Source organism: Carica papaya, chromosome 5 (genome assembly GCF_054855325.1).
Source record: "Carica papaya isolate Zhongbai chromosome 5, ASM5485532v1, whole genome shotgun sequence".
Classification (NCBI taxonomy): Eukaryota; Viridiplantae; Streptophyta; class Magnoliopsida; order Brassicales; family Caricaceae; genus Carica; species Carica papaya.
Genome location: NC_142313.1, coordinates 45,176,338 through 45,192,043, shown reverse-complemented (window position 1 = coordinate 45,192,043; position 15,706 = coordinate 45,176,338). Strand labels below are relative to the sequence as shown.

General features: G+C 31.3%; 1 protein-coding gene across 10 annotated transcripts; it reads left to right on the top strand.

Annotated features, from left to right (window-relative positions):
• The first annotated feature begins 660 nt into the window (after positions 1 to 660).
• On the top strand, positions 661 to 8,667 carry EMB3006 (embryo defective 3006). 10 transcript variants are annotated; one of them, XR_015818932.1, is made up of 10 exons: positions 689 to 1,129; positions 2,400 to 2,513; positions 3,951 to 4,019; positions 4,744 to 4,773; positions 6,101 to 6,133; positions 7,031 to 7,101; positions 7,227 to 7,308; positions 7,426 to 7,518; positions 8,130 to 8,207; positions 8,291 to 8,667. XR_015818932.1 is itself a non-coding variant. In XM_088219303.1 (9 exons), the coding sequence occupies exons 2-9, from the start codon at positions 2,406 to 2,408 to the stop codon at positions 8,336 to 8,338; spliced, it is 519 nt and encodes a 172-aa protein (XP_088075429.1). In that variant the 5' UTR covers positions 723 to 1,173; positions 2,400 to 2,405; the 3' UTR covers positions 8,339 to 8,667. The 10 variants fall into 10 exon arrangements, 9 of the variants coding, with proteins under 9 accessions (XP_088075434.1, XP_088075433.1, XP_088075431.1 ...); XM_088219303.1 differs by lacking the exon at positions 7,426 to 7,518 and having other exon boundaries at positions 723 to 1,173; XM_088219302.1 differs by lacking the exon at positions 7,426 to 7,518 and having other exon boundaries at positions 727 to 1,173; positions 2,406 to 2,513.
• The last annotated feature ends 7,039 nt before the right edge of the window (positions 8,668 to 15,706 follow it).

Below are 15,706 nucleotides of genomic sequence, written 5' to 3'. Positions count from 1 at the left end.
CTAGATCTCTTAAACACAATTCTAGTTTCTCTGAAAAATTAAAGAGAAATTGAGTAAAAGTAACTACGTTGGTGAACATGACAAACACTTTGTATACCAAGTTGACAAATTTTTCAAACTTCGATATCCATGCGAGTGCGTCGTCTGCAACGTAGGCATCAAGATAGTAAGTTATAACTGTTATCAGAAGCAAGAGTCAATATAGATAAAATTTGAAAACATAGGAGTTACTTAAACTGAAAAGAAAATTAGTATATGAGGTTATTTGAATATTTACATTAGTACGTAGGTGTTTTGAGTATACATTTCTTATTCAAAAAGTGTTTGTTATTCTTTATAAATATGAGTTCCGAATAGATACATGCAAGCTATAAATACTAAACATTGAAAGAAAGATCTTTAGACTTTTTCGTTTGAACTCTATCTTGTTCGAACGTCGGAATGATGACTAAAACAAAAACGAGAAACATGTCTTCGCATATTTTCAAAGACGCCATCCATCATCGATGAGTCTTACTCATCTTTAGAAATTTTGATCTATCAATGATTCATTTTTGCCATGGGTCAATATGGGTCAGTGTATAATTTTTTCAATCCAGTTGGTTTAACCATGGCTTTCATGGAATTACCAAAACTGATACTATTCTCAGCTCAAATGCCAGAAAAGATACTACACAGAAGCAAAAACACAGTGAAGAAGCCATTTATATAAGATCAGTTGGGTGAACAAGAAGTGAATGAACAGCACCCAACAGAAAATTTTCTAAATTTCATTTTCTGGGATCGACACCGAATACCCCTTCTCTTCCTCCAGCCAACTGCTTTTGAGAGAACCCATATATATATGGATTATAAAATGACAACGTTTCAGTCTTGGAAGATGCTGGATTGGGCTATTGCATGGGCCTGCTGAATAATCTGGGCTGGTTTCTGATTCCCTCAAATTCCCTCTCTCAACATTCAAATCGGGTTTCTCTGGTCATCTGGTCGTTCGTGCGTCCTCCAATCTGGTGTTTGCCACTTTACTTATCGTCTTCAATTTGCTGCTTCTATTGGGTTACTCAGGGTCTCTGAGTTATCAGGAAGATTCAACTCTCTTCTCGGCAGCTTGCTCTCCAAATTTCTGCAGGTCTTTATAACCGCTGGTTTTAAATTTGGTTACTCTGCGAACAGGTCTTCATCTGAGTATACAATTTGCAAATTTGATTTCTTTAAATTCAATCTGCACATAATTATTAGCCATGAAATGATAATATATGCTTCCGTACATTTCCTTTTGGGAAGAATATGCATTCCTAAAATTGCTTAAAATGGAATATTTGTTCTTCTCCTGCCATGTTGGCTTGAATTTACTGATAGATATGTGTATATTTATTTTCAGTGGATTTTTTTTTAGTTTAATATACATGCTCCCATGGACTTTGCTATGAGGTTAATGTTTATTTTTAGTTTCTAATTGATTTTTAATGTACTGTTATTTTTATTGACTCATAGCACTTTTGGGATTGGGATTAAAAATGATTTGTTAGGTTGAGTATTGAATCTTGTTTAGGGCAATTATATGAAATTTATAATAGTGTTGGAATTGCTTTTGGTGAATCTCTGATATGGCTATCATGATGATGCTACATATAATTTTAACTGGTAAATATATAGTTTTTTTCTTTTTTGTTAATAGTGATTATGTATACATATCTTGCATGACATGATGATATATTCTCCCTTTGATAAGTGAATCATGAAAATAATTAATTGTTCATTTGGTTGATTTTGCGAGTAATTCATTATCATATATGGTCTATTTAATGCCATGGATTATACTAAACTACATCGAGAAAGAACAAAGAAGAGAGTGGGAGAAACGTTTGCAAGACCAGGTTTAATAGTGAATAAATTTAGCAGGAGCTGTTGTGTCTGTCATAAAAAATGTATTTCTCTAGGTCTAGTGTGAACTCTAAAATTTAAGGAATTTGTTCTTTCTTAGCTGTTTAAAGTTAGGAACTTGGTTTTATCTTAGTTTTTATTGTGTAAGAATTTGATTCTACCTTTGCCATTTAAAGGGAGGAGTTGGTTCTACTGAAACTGTTAAACGATATGGATTTATTGGTGTATCTTAATCATACTGTGTTTTTTATGTGTTATCCATCAAAAGGCGTCACGTATTAGTATAGTAGAGTGTTGAAACACACGAAGTAGAGATAGTTAAGGGTAGAGGATATAGGTCAGTTGGGAACTGAACCCTATCGACAATCATGAAGTTCATCTTTCTCTACTTTATGTTCAGTTTGCTTTATCTTAATTTGTTTATTTAACTTTCTGAAATTTTAAATTGTATAATTTATGTAGATACCTATTCACCTCCTCTAGATGCTTGCTGTTTTTTTACTTTTCTTTAACAGTGGTCGATGGAGGGAATGGGTCAAGAAGCAACTTTTAATGGGACGAGGCAATCTGATTTGAAGAAATCCTTCAAGCTTGCAATTCGTTCTCTGCTTACTACCTGCTCTAGACAGGTAATTTCTCCAGCGACACAGACAGACAAACAAACACTGACCAAATGCCTCATACATCTTCCTAAAATGAAATGAGTGCTGTTAAATACAAAGAAGAATTGATAAAGAATGTTAATCGATTTGGTTAACATGTGGTTTTAATTTCTTCCTTGCTTGATAAAGGTCTCTAATGCACTATCATCTATTTTTTGTGGATTAACTCTTTAGTATGGTTGATAGGTGAATTTCATCCTTTCTATATTGGAAACGGAAACCATTTCCAGCGTTCATAGTTTGTCTTATTGCCAGTATTTGGATCTTTACAGCTTTTGAATCCTTTTATTATTTATCTGGGCCTTGTTTCTGGAGTTGCAAAATTATTTGGTTAATGCATGTGGTTGCTGGTGGGAATTTGGGAAATTCATATTAAGTGATATTTCAATAACGAATTTCTGCTGGAAGGCCTCATATTATCAATTGGCAAGTAAACACTTCGATTAGTTCTTAAAACAACTGATCCATTAAGTTAGGTGAATTTATGTTGTTTCTCTCTGGAAATAACCATTTCGTTTCTACAGTCTAGAGTTGCAGAGTTCGTATGGTTTTGCTCATGATTGGAACCAGGAAGCTAGAATGTTTCAGTGATGTTTTAATAAAAAAATTTCTCTTGAAGAACTAATGTATTCGCTTAGCATTTTAAATTTATCACTGGATATATACACACATGGTGGAAGAGAAATTAGAGAGGAGACAGAGAAATTACATGATAGGAAGAAAAAGTATCCTCCTAGAGCCTGAAAATGAAAACAAGATAAGCAAGCAAACTTAAATACAGGATAATCTCAAATTCCTTTGCTAAGTAGCTAAAATGATCCTCATAAGAGATAAGCTTCTCAAAAACACCAATGAATGTGTCCCATAGCAATGTGGAGATTGAAAATGATCTTCAAAGACTCTGGTAACCATTATCAGCCACAAACTCACTTGCAAATCTGCTGGTAGAAAATAGCCTTGAATCAAATTTTCAGGAAAATACTATTGGTATAAGACAAGCAAATGTACCTTTTAATTAGCCAATTTGTAACGTGCATTCATAATTAGGCATGCAGAATTGAGTATTTGATGGAATCTTGGCTTTTTTCTTATCAGCAGTTCTAGATTTTTACTGCTCATGACGCTGCATAAAATATGTTTGGGAAGCTTCTTTTTGAATTGGAAAAATTGTTTACACCCAGTTTGTACGTTAATGAGAAATGTGGTTATCTAACATTGTATAGAGTTGCTGGAGTATAGATAACTCTGTTTCCTTGTCTAGGACCAAGTAACAAGAACACTAGTCTGTATAGAGAAGGTGAATAGTCATGAATGCTATGGAACCTTGATTTTAACATTTGTTTTGTAGAAATACTCCTGGTAGATTATCAAGCTTACCAAATCTGTTTCCATGTGTTTCTTAAGGAATTCAGCAAAGTGTTCTCGGAATTTACAAGTGCTGAGCAAGAATCTCTCTACCGATTATTTGTTCAGGTGTGGTATCACTAATTTTGGAAAAATGCTCCTCATGTTAGGAAAATTAGGTCTACTTATGTTGGAGAAATGCCAAATGAGAGGGAGAAAGACCACAAGAATTTTAACATGGTTCGATAATGTGCCTTCTCTAAGGGTAAAGGTTTTCACTGTTCAAGAACTGAATATCACAACCAGGTTTTTTTTCCCTTATATAATGGAAGGAAAATTCAAAATAACAATAATCCCTCATGACGAAAGTCCACCATAGGCGTAAAAGTAGTGTGCATGCCATGGGGAGCTTTGCCACCTGCATTTCCCAAAATTACCATGATGACATGCTTGGACAAGATGATTCATCATCTCTTTGTGGCTTCTTTTACCAGTACTCTTTTCTGGACAATCTCTGCCACAACAGAACATAAAGTCACTCTCCAGTCTAAGTGTTTCCTTCAGTTTTACTTAATGATTTCTTTGAACAGTTTCATTTTGGTCTCAGTTTTCTCACACTAGTTTTCTTCCTAATCTTATTGCACCTAATTATGGGAATTGCACATGGTATTATGATCTTCTTTTACTTTCCAGCACAAGGAACTTTATATTGTCATTACTTGATTCCTTCTAGTTGGCTACCTCACTAATCTTCTAGAATTGTCAATTCATTCTTAAAGAAGATCCATCTCACTACCTTTTTAAAAGAAAAATTTTGAACTTCAATATAACTATCTCTGCTGTTCTATGTCAGGTCATTACTTCTTTGCATGAAAGTATAGAGGTACTTTCTTAACTTTTCTACAATTTGTTTGCTCGTTTTTATATGCTGTAGTTTGTTTGAGTTACAATTATTGACAGTGATAGAAACACATTCATGTGGTATAAAATGGAATATAGAGGGCCAAGAGAGATGGAACAGAATGGAATGACCATTTTACTCTTTTATGTAGTTGTGGTCGAGGACTATTATTTGAATAAAAGCCACTTTTCATGTTAGTGTGAATCTACTTGCAACAAATGCTACACATTATTTATTTATTTTCAAATCTTGAACATTAGTGCTGAAAATATGTCCAAATGAGCACTTAGGCTTGTCTTTGAATTGATGCTTTAATTCATGGTCTCATACAATTAGGGAATTGACATGGAAGGAATACTGAATGATTAGGATAAACTGATTCGAGGGAAAGCACTCATGTTTGACAAGATTCTCATCGAGTATAATGTTATAAGATTAAAACCATTGCTGGTATTTTTTGAAATCACTTCCATGCCTTGCCTTGATGTGCCACCTGTCTTTCTATACATGGGATTGCTTAAAACTCTTAACCTCTAATGTACTTGGTTTGCACATATCTAGAGTGTGCCTCTCTATTTGTTTTGTGTGAAATTGGTGGTTTTTGTTTTTTTGTCAAGGAGTTTTGGGCTTATGAAGGAGGTCATGCTTCTGAAGAGTAAAAAATCCATGGCCTTATTTGGGTAAATTTGGAACAATAGGAATACAGCGAATTTTGAAGGAGTGGAAACTCCATCTAGAGGAGCCAAAAACAATGGATGCACATTTTGAACTTTTATTCTTTAGGCCTTTTTCAAGAGATTTGGTCATTACCTCTGATGAACTGAGCAGTAGTGGGATAATTAGGAAGCAGATAGAGAGAAAATGAAGGGAGAAAGGGAGAGAAAACGAGAGAAAGGAAGAGAGCCGAGAGAGAAGAGTGGGAAGTTGAATCTGTTGAATTTGGATTCAAATGATTGTGTTTCTAATATTCTTACAGCCACGTAGTTGTACCATTGAATAGCAAGACTGACTTAGTTAACTGAAATAGCTATTACTAACTAACCTGGCCCCACCTATTTATTGATTTACACGAAGTATTTGAGATACAAATACTACAGCATCCCCACAGTCTAACTCTGCGCCTTTGATAGACCTTCAAAGGCTTGCTAGTACTGACAGCCTTGTATTCACCTAAGCATTTAGGTTATAGATTTCATATAAATGTATGGCTTTAATTTTTGAGTATTAGGTGCTGTGAACTAAGATCTTCCAAAAAATTTTTTATAGCTTTACTAGTTGAGAGTTTAATATTTTCTTTTGAATATTTCAGGATGAATTTGATTCATTATGCCTTGAAACACAGGTAATCCATGTACACTTATTATTTCTCCGTAATGTTTATCCTGTTCTACAATTGCCTTCTATATGTTTGCTTGGGCTCTTTTGCTTGTGCATTGGATTGCTCATATAATCTTTTCATTGAAAATGTCATACACAAGTTTTGAATAAAATAAGGAGTACTGAAACTATCCTTTTACCAATGATTTCTCTTTTATTGAATGAGGTTCTAGAAGCACTTGTAATCAAGTCAGCTTGCTAGAATGATCATCTGGGGAGATTTATTGAATTCTTGAATATCTCTCAATGGTTCTGTGCTATAGCTAAAGAAAAGGTTTAAAGAAATTACATCTGAAGAACTGGCATCCTCTCCTTGAAGGGTTTCCTATTAAGAAGCCATGAGGAGCAGCATTATGGTAGTGTTTCACATGTGGATAGACATCTCAAATAAGAAGGAAAAAAGGTGAGTGACCAACATGCATGCAATTGTGGAACCAAAACTCACGGATTAAGATTTTGGGTTGGCATGTTGGACTAGTGTGGCAGAGTGGCATGGGCATGGTTGCAAAGGGGACTTGAATTGTCTTACATGTGAAACAGTGAAGCTAGAGGTATGGCATGGAAACATATCACAATGAGGGGTTACAGTATCTGGCATCTCCAACATCATGTTTATCAGGAAAAAAGTTTTGACTAGGATTTTTGACCTCTTTTGTGTTTCTTGTATGTTTTTGCATCTGATTGACATTAATTTGGAATCAAATTCATATTATGCAATCCTTGTTTCCTCTGCACGAGATGGGATACTTGTAGTCACTATGCAAGACAACATGTACATTAGCCTGCATCATATCAATTTATGCTAACATTGTAGAATCAAACTTTGTGTTTATGTATCAGTTCTTTTTCCAACAAATCACAGGTGGGAATGGCTCTTGATATGGTAGAGCAACTTTTGGAAGAACAGGGCCTTGACCCTTTGTCTTCAGATAAGTAAGTATCTTCTATAATTTATTTGAACTTGTTGTAGTTTTCTGGAATATTTCCGTGCATTCATTTTTTCTCCATATAAAAGGAAATTAGGTTCCTTATTTTTTCACATGATAACTGAAATGCAGGAGTAATCTAAGAGATGTTATGCACAATCTATCAACAGTAAAGAAGAATGAAATCCAACGTTTAATGAGTACGCTGGAACGGGTGAGTATTTAGAATTATATCAGTGTTCTCCTTATGTTTGAATTTGACTACCAAAACAATTTAAATTTCACTTTTGAGATTATACACAACTCTCTGTCTAACAATTGCTGGAAATAGGATTGAAGTGGTGTTAGGAAGATTGATTGAAGTTGTTTGCAGTTTTAGGTCAGCTGTGATTTGCTTTCCTCAGTATAATTAAATGATCTTCAGGTTGGTGTTTTTCTTATGTCAAATTACTGAAGAAAGGTTTTTAATACGTTTGACAGCAGAATGAGTTTTTGATAATCATCTTCTTTAAAGTTAGGCTCTGTTAACTTTGCATTTTATGTTCGGTAACATCCGGTTGATAGAGTCAAGAAATCCTTTGCTTTGCTGTCTCGAGGACTAAGGTTCCATTTTGTATGTCAAAATATTTGTAAAATATTTTCTCATCTTGTGTGTGTTCATATACACGAAATATGTATGACAATTGAAAATGAAGATATCTTTAAGAAATTGAAAGTAAATAATGGTATGATTTTGAAGTTTATAAAAAGTTATTTTTAGTGTTATCACAAAACTATTTTTTATTTATACTAAAATATTATATGGAGATACTAACATACAAACTATACACACACACATACACGCATTATTACAATTATGGATACAAGTTTGGGGTCAATACATTTACATCTGGACACAATGTAATATGCATGCAGACGTCTATATGATGCACGAACGTATATATCCTTACATGCTTGCTTTCTTTCAACTCCATTGTGTTGGCATGTTGTCACCAACTTGTGATTTGAATTTCTTTCATACCTTTTGTTTGTCAGATTGAAGAAGAGAATCGCCTTGCAGAAACCCGTATTCAGCTTCTTAAGAAAGGAAGAGAGGACATCTCAGATGCGAAGGTGGGGTATTTTGTCTCTCTAAATCATAACTTGGATGATTTTTTACAAAAAGATTTCCCTAACAAGCACATTCGTTTTGGCAGCTGAAAAGTGGGATCGTAAACTATCGGATATCTAATAATGGTCGGTAGGCGGAACATATATATATATATTTATATTCAGGTCCTATGTAAGTCAGAAACTGCATTTGTATGGGGTAGTTTGGTTTATACTTCATTGTTATGGATTCATATTAACAGTGTTTAACCAGTATCCTGAATGATACTTGATGGGTGTAACCAAGCCTTTGGCTTCAGTTGTATCTAAGTCCCATTTATGGTAAAAAGTCTTGGTCTTATCCCCAGTTATAATAAGAGCTGTAGCTCTTAATATGTGTACATATATATATATATGTATATAACCTGATGAATGTAAATTTTGGTAACCATATATTTATCCAAGAGGCTCCATGATTGATATAGATTCTTATTAGCCAGTCAATATGCATTCTAATGAAAATTACTTAGAAAACACTTCAGTACCTTTAAATATAATAATTCTTTAACACCGATAGGATGCATATGTATATATATTTCTACTAAATCTATATAATTGTATTTAACAAGTGGAAGAAACCCAGTCTCTGCAAAGGCCAATTTAAAGGGTGGTTTTTGAAAGTTGAGTTCTACTTGAACTAAACAAAAAAAAAAAAACATCTTTTAACTTAAGCAAAGATGTTAGATTAAATTTAGTTTTCTAATTTTTTTGGGTCAACGAATGTCGTTATCTTAAAAAAGTAGAATAGATTAGTATCTACGATATGGTATTACGATATCGATTAATGCAATTATTTTCGTAAGAGTGAAGAGGAGTTTTAATAAGAGATGTCGATTGAAACAAAAAAAATATCCCTTCCTCCATCGACGTAGACAACTCCTATGGAGGTGTCAAAAATCTTAACCAAAACTCGAAACCAGGTAGGAGAGACTTCGGAGAAGTTTGTGTTTGAGGATAACAATCTATTAGAGTTTTACACTTTTTAATAAGAGATTATATAATAAATCTATGCTTGAGGACATAATCATCAATTTAATTTTTTGGAGATAACTTTCAAGACATCATACGAAATATATTCGAGAATATTATATTTTGAAAGGTATAAACAATCAAAAGATACTTTACATCATTTATTAAATTTGCAAGATTTACAAATAGAACAAGAAATTTCAAAAAAAAAAATCTAACACAAAACTTAAAAATCTTCATAAAAGAAATGCTTGGCTACTCTCCCCAATCAAATAAAAGATTTGATGAAAACTAGAAAAGTTGAAAATGATTACACACGTTAAATTTATGTATATAATTTCGTATTATCTTCGTGTATAAAATCTTTAATCCAACAATAACTTTAGAAAATACCCAATTCATTTATGCACAATTTAAAAACACGTACTAAGTTATTATTCGTGATAGAGATACATAAAATATTAAGCTAAATAAAAGAAATTTTGTTAGATAGGAGAAGGTCAAACTTTTTTCGATCTCTGATAATGTTCTTTATCATGGTCCTTATGAACGGTAGATTAACCTTCACATAGGGTGAAAGATGGATGTTAGCGTCATGGTGCATTACGTATCATTTCCCAATATATTTTATACCTATGCATAATTTACCTCTATTGAGAAGCGAAAGAAATTAAAGATTTAACGGCATAATAGAAAACTAAAAATATTCATTTTTATCGTACACGTTTAGTTTCTAACGATAATATCTAAATTATATAAAAAGAAAAATATAATTAAATTTTGATGTAATTTTTATCACACTCAATTATACACATAAGTCGTGACAATGAATGCAACAGGGCATGGATCCTGCGATAAACTATCACAAGATCCTGTAGGAGTCACGGCAAAAATGGTCAGTTTCATCTCCTACAGGATCCAAGCCCATGTTGCAACCATTTTCACTGGTCATATGTACTATAGAGTGTAATACGATAGTAATTGTGTAAGTATTTACACAGAAATGTGTGAAAACACGAACATGCATGCCAAAATAGCAAAAACATAGAGGAAAAAGACAAATGTAAAGACACTCTTCTTGCCATCTATTTGATGCACGAATTCAAAATTACTTCATATTTAGTTGAGAAAATTGTGTTGTCTCAACAAAGCCAATGTAGGGTATATATAATCTACATAACGAAGCTTTTTAAGATCCATTCTTAAAATACTTAAAATCTATCATTTTATTTTTAGATATTATATTTAATTTTTAAGATTGTGATTCAGATTCGAATACATTCTTAAAGTATTCAATATTTATCTTTTTATTTTTAGATTTATGTTTATTGTTCAAGATTATGATTCGGATTCGGATCCAAAATCAATTTAAAAATCTAAGAAATAAGTATTTAATATCTATCTTTTTGTTCTTATATTTATAGCTAATTTTTAATATTGTGGTTCGGATTCGGATCCAAAATTAATATCTATCTTTTTGTTGAGTTTTGAACCAACAATTTCATCCTCACAAAGTAAGTTTTAGGCAACCTTAACATGTTTGATTTATTTTTATCACTTTCAAAAATAGTTTTGATGTCAACCAAAATAGTGAAAGAACCAAAACTATGATTTGAATGTAAAACCTTTACCTTTGATATTAATATATATATATATATGTATGTGAGTATTAAACTCATTATTCCAAAAATTTAATAAAAAAGAAAGAATATTACCAACTAACACATTCCTCATGCACAAATTAACTCGGTAGAAAGCATGAAATTGGTTTTTATTTATTGTATTTGCTATGCTATTAACTTTTGTGGTAACATAATTTTATATATATATATATTTTTTAACTAGTGTTAGGATCAAAAATCGTCTCATAAGCAAACATGGGAGCACGAGATGAAGCTTCCCAAGGAGTGCATACGAAGAATTTGTGTATCTCATGGACTCCTTAGTATTTTTTCACTATAAAGAGGTTTGTAATTCATTGTTTTTGTATACACAAGAAATAAGAAATAAAAAAGAAATGAAAAACTCTTCATAACGTGTTCGGACTTTCTCTCTATCTCTCTCTTTCTTATTTTTGGATTGTTAAAATTTTCATTTAATATCTACGTGATTTCTAATATATCTATATAGTTCAAATACAAGATAAATATAATATATTTAAATAATTTTAACTTAATGACATACTATATTACAGAAAATATTTGTTCCGTTCATGCCAAATGACATTGAATTCAAGTTGTACTTGAAATAAAGTTACGAGACAACCATTAGGCTTTTCTAGAAGAAAATTGAGTAATGGAGCCACGTGATATTGAAATAAACAATATCTAATACTAGCGATGGATTGGGCCAATTTGAACAATTGTTAAATTAAGTTCTCTTTGAACTAAAAAAGAAAGTATACGATATTATTTGAATCAAACGAAATAGTGAGAGAATAAATAAATCTTTAAATCTTTTTTAAATATGTATATTTCGTGAAACATCTGTTCACTTAAGCAACAACTTTAGATTAAACATAGTTTTCTAACATGTTTGGGTTAACGAATATTTTTATGTTAAATAAGTGGAATATTTTAGTCTTTGCAACATGATAACTGCAATAGCGATTAATGTAATTATCTCCATGAGCGTGAATAGAAGTTTTTAATAAGAAATGTCAATTGAAAAAAAATATACTTGAGTTCTTCGTACCTCATCAGTGTATACAACCCTTATAGAGGTACCAAGAATTTTTTTTACCAAGATTTGAAACGAGGTAAGAGAGAATATAGAAGTTTGTGTTTAAGGGAATAATCTACTCGAGTTTTATACTTTTTGATAGAGTGTACAATAAATTTATGATTAAGGAGAAAATAGTCAATTTAATTTCACGTGGATAACTCTCCAAACTCATACGAAATAAATTCAAGAAGATTTACATTTTGAAAGGTATAAACAACGAAAAAGTACTTTATATGCTTTATTACATCTACAAGAGTTATAAATAGAATAAGAAATAAAAATATACATTAAAGAAAATACTATTGTGCACAAGCTTGTAATCTTCGTAAAGGGATCACTCGGCTACTATCGCCGATCAAGGTTAGACTTTGGATCTGTATACAAACAAAAGATTTGACAAAAACTAGAAAAGGTTGACAATGATTACAAACATTAAGTTTACGTATGTAATTTCATATTGTACTTATATATAAGTCTTTAATCCAACAATGACTTCAAAAATTACCTCTTTACTTTCTGCACAATTTAGAAAGATGTACTAAGCTATTATTTATAGGATAGATACATAAAATATTAAGTTAAGTAAAAGAAATTATGTTAGATAAAAGAATGTTAAACCTTTTGTTGTCTCTAATAATCTATTTTATAATAGTCCTTATGGATGGTAGATTAATCTTTAAATAAGGTGAAAGATATATTTTAGTGTCATGATGCATTAGGCATGATTTCCTGATATATTTTATAGATATGCATAATTTACCTCTATCGAGAAACAAAAGACATTAAATATTTAGTGGGATAGTAGAAAACTAAAATTATTCATTTTTATCATACTCGTTTAGTTTCTATTGACAATATTTAAATTATATAAAAGAAAAAATATAATTAAATTTTGATATAATTTTTATCACGCTTAATTATACACATAAGTCGTAGCAATAAATGCAACAGACCATGAATCCTGCAATAAATTATGACAAATTCCTGTAGGGGTCAAGACAAAATGGTCATTTTCACCTCCTACAGGATCCAAACCCATATTGCACCCATTTGTACTTGTCATGTATATTATGAAGTACAATACAATAGTAATTACGCAAGTATTGTACAATACACATTTAGTGTATAATGACGATATCTAAATTATGTAAAAGAAAAAACATAATTAAATTTTAATGTAATTTTTATCATACTTAATTATACACATAAGTCGTGTCAATGAATGCAATAGGACATGGATCCTGCAATAAACTATGACAAGTTACTGTGGGAATCAAGACAAAATGATCATTTTCACCTCCTACAAGATCCAAGCCCATGTTGCATCTATTTGTACTTGTCATGTGTATTATGAAGTGCAATACAATAGTAATTGTGCAAGTATTGTGCAATACACATTTGGTTTCTAATGATAATATCTAAATTATGTAAAAATATATATATAATAAATTTCGATGTAATTTTTATCACACTTAATTATACACATAAGTCGTGACAATGAATGCAACAGGGCATGGATCCTGCAATAAACTATGACAAGTTACTGTAGGAGTCGAGACAAAATAGTCATTTTCACCTCCTACAGGATCCAAGCCCATGTTGCACCCATTTGCACTTGTCATGCGTATTATAAAATGCAATACAATAGTAATTGTGCAAGTATTTACACGTAATCATGTATAATATGAGGTTGAAAGCAAATTGAAATACTTGAAAATAGGAACATACATGCCAAAAGAGTAAAAACATAAAGGATAAAGACAAAGGTAAAAAGACACCCTTCTTGCCATCTATTTGATGAATGAATTCATAATTGTTTGATATTTAGTTGAAAAAATTATGTTACCTCAACAAAGCCATGAGGGTATATATAATCTACAATACGAAACTTTTTAGGATCCATTCTTAAAGTACTAAACGTCTATCCTTTTGTTTTTAGATATTATATTTAATTTTTAAGACTGTGATTCGGATTCGAATCTAAAACTAAAATCTAAACATAACAAGCAAGTATTTTAATGTCTTTCCTTTTATTTCTAGATTTATTTATAATTTTTAAGATTGTGATTTGGATCCGAAATTAATTTCTAAAGCTCATAAGTATTTAATGTCTATCTGTTTGTTTTTATATTTACATTTAATTTTAAATATTATGATTTAGATTCAAATCCAGAACTAATTTTTAAACCTAACGAGTTAATAATATATATTTGAAGAATTTTTTGAGTTAGGAAACAACAATTTTATCATCACAAAATAAGCTTTAAACAACTTTTAAAGGAGTTGTATTTTGAAACAAAATTATAAGTGCGGAGATTATTTCATAATAAAAAATATTTGATAATAAAATATAACTTCGACCAAAATTTAGAATTCAAATCGATTTGGAGTGATGAAGATCTCTAGTCGTATTGTTTTTTTTTTCTAAATTGTGATTTTGTTTTCAATTTAAAATTAGAGAATTGAAAAGTTTTGACCGATTCGGACTAATGAATGTCTCAAGTTGTACACGAATTCGCAAATTATTATCTTAAATATTCTAGAATTCAAAATAATATTTAAAATTTTGATTACGAAGATAATGTTGGCTTTAAGTATTGTATATTGTATATGTAATTAATCATAGTGATCATTTAGTCAAAAAAACAAAGAAATAGTTCTAAATCAATGATACATTATATTACAAATAATGAGTGTATGGCAGATGCCACCATGAGCATGCGCAGGGCCATGCATAGTTGCGATGCAAAAGCAGGTTAAGTCCTAATCACCTTCTCCATTATCATTGGCATTCATCTCTTCCTCTTCATTCTCATCGTCATAGTATAAGCCGTGATTCGGCCGCCTACACAACTGACCTCTGATCCTTCCTCCTCCACCACCTGCACTTCATGTCGGAACTCGTCCTTCCCCTCTGTCTCTTGCATGCGAGCTTGCTTCTTTTGGTTCCTACTCTCATGACTCACTCCTTGTGTGCCTCCTCTCATGAGATGACAATATCTAAATTACGTAAAAAAAAATATTGCAACGATTTTATGTAATTTTTATCAAACTCAATTATACACATAAGTAGCGGCAATGAATGCAACAGAGCATGAATCCTGTAATAAACTATGACAAGATCTTGTAGGAGTCAAGACAAAATGATCATTGTTACCTCCTACAGGATCCAAGCCCATGTTGCAACCATTTACACTTGTTATATGTATTATAGAGCGCAATATAGTAGTAATTTTACGAGTATTTACACGTAATCATGTACAATATAAGAATAAAAGTACACTAAAGTACGTGAAAATAGAAACATGCATCCAAAAGAGCAAAAATATAACGTGAAAATAAACACTCTTCTTATCGTCTGTATGTATGATGAATGAATTCAGTATTGTTTCATATTTAGTTGAGAAAATTATAGTATCTCAACAAAGTCACATAGGATATATATATATATATATATATATATGATTTACAGCATAAGCTCTTTGGGATCCATTCTTAAAGTATTTAATGTCTATCCTTTTATTTTTAGATTGAAATTTAATTTTGAAGATTGCGATTCGGATTCGGATTTGAATCCAAAATTAATTTCTAAACTGAACGAGTAAGTATTTAGTATTTAATATTTATTTTTTTGTTTTTATATTTAAATTTAATTTTAAAGATTGTGATTTGCATTCGAATCCAAAATTAATTTCTAAACCGAACAAGTAAGTATTTAATATCTATCCTTTTGTTTTTAGATTTAGATTTAATTTTAAAGATTGTAATTC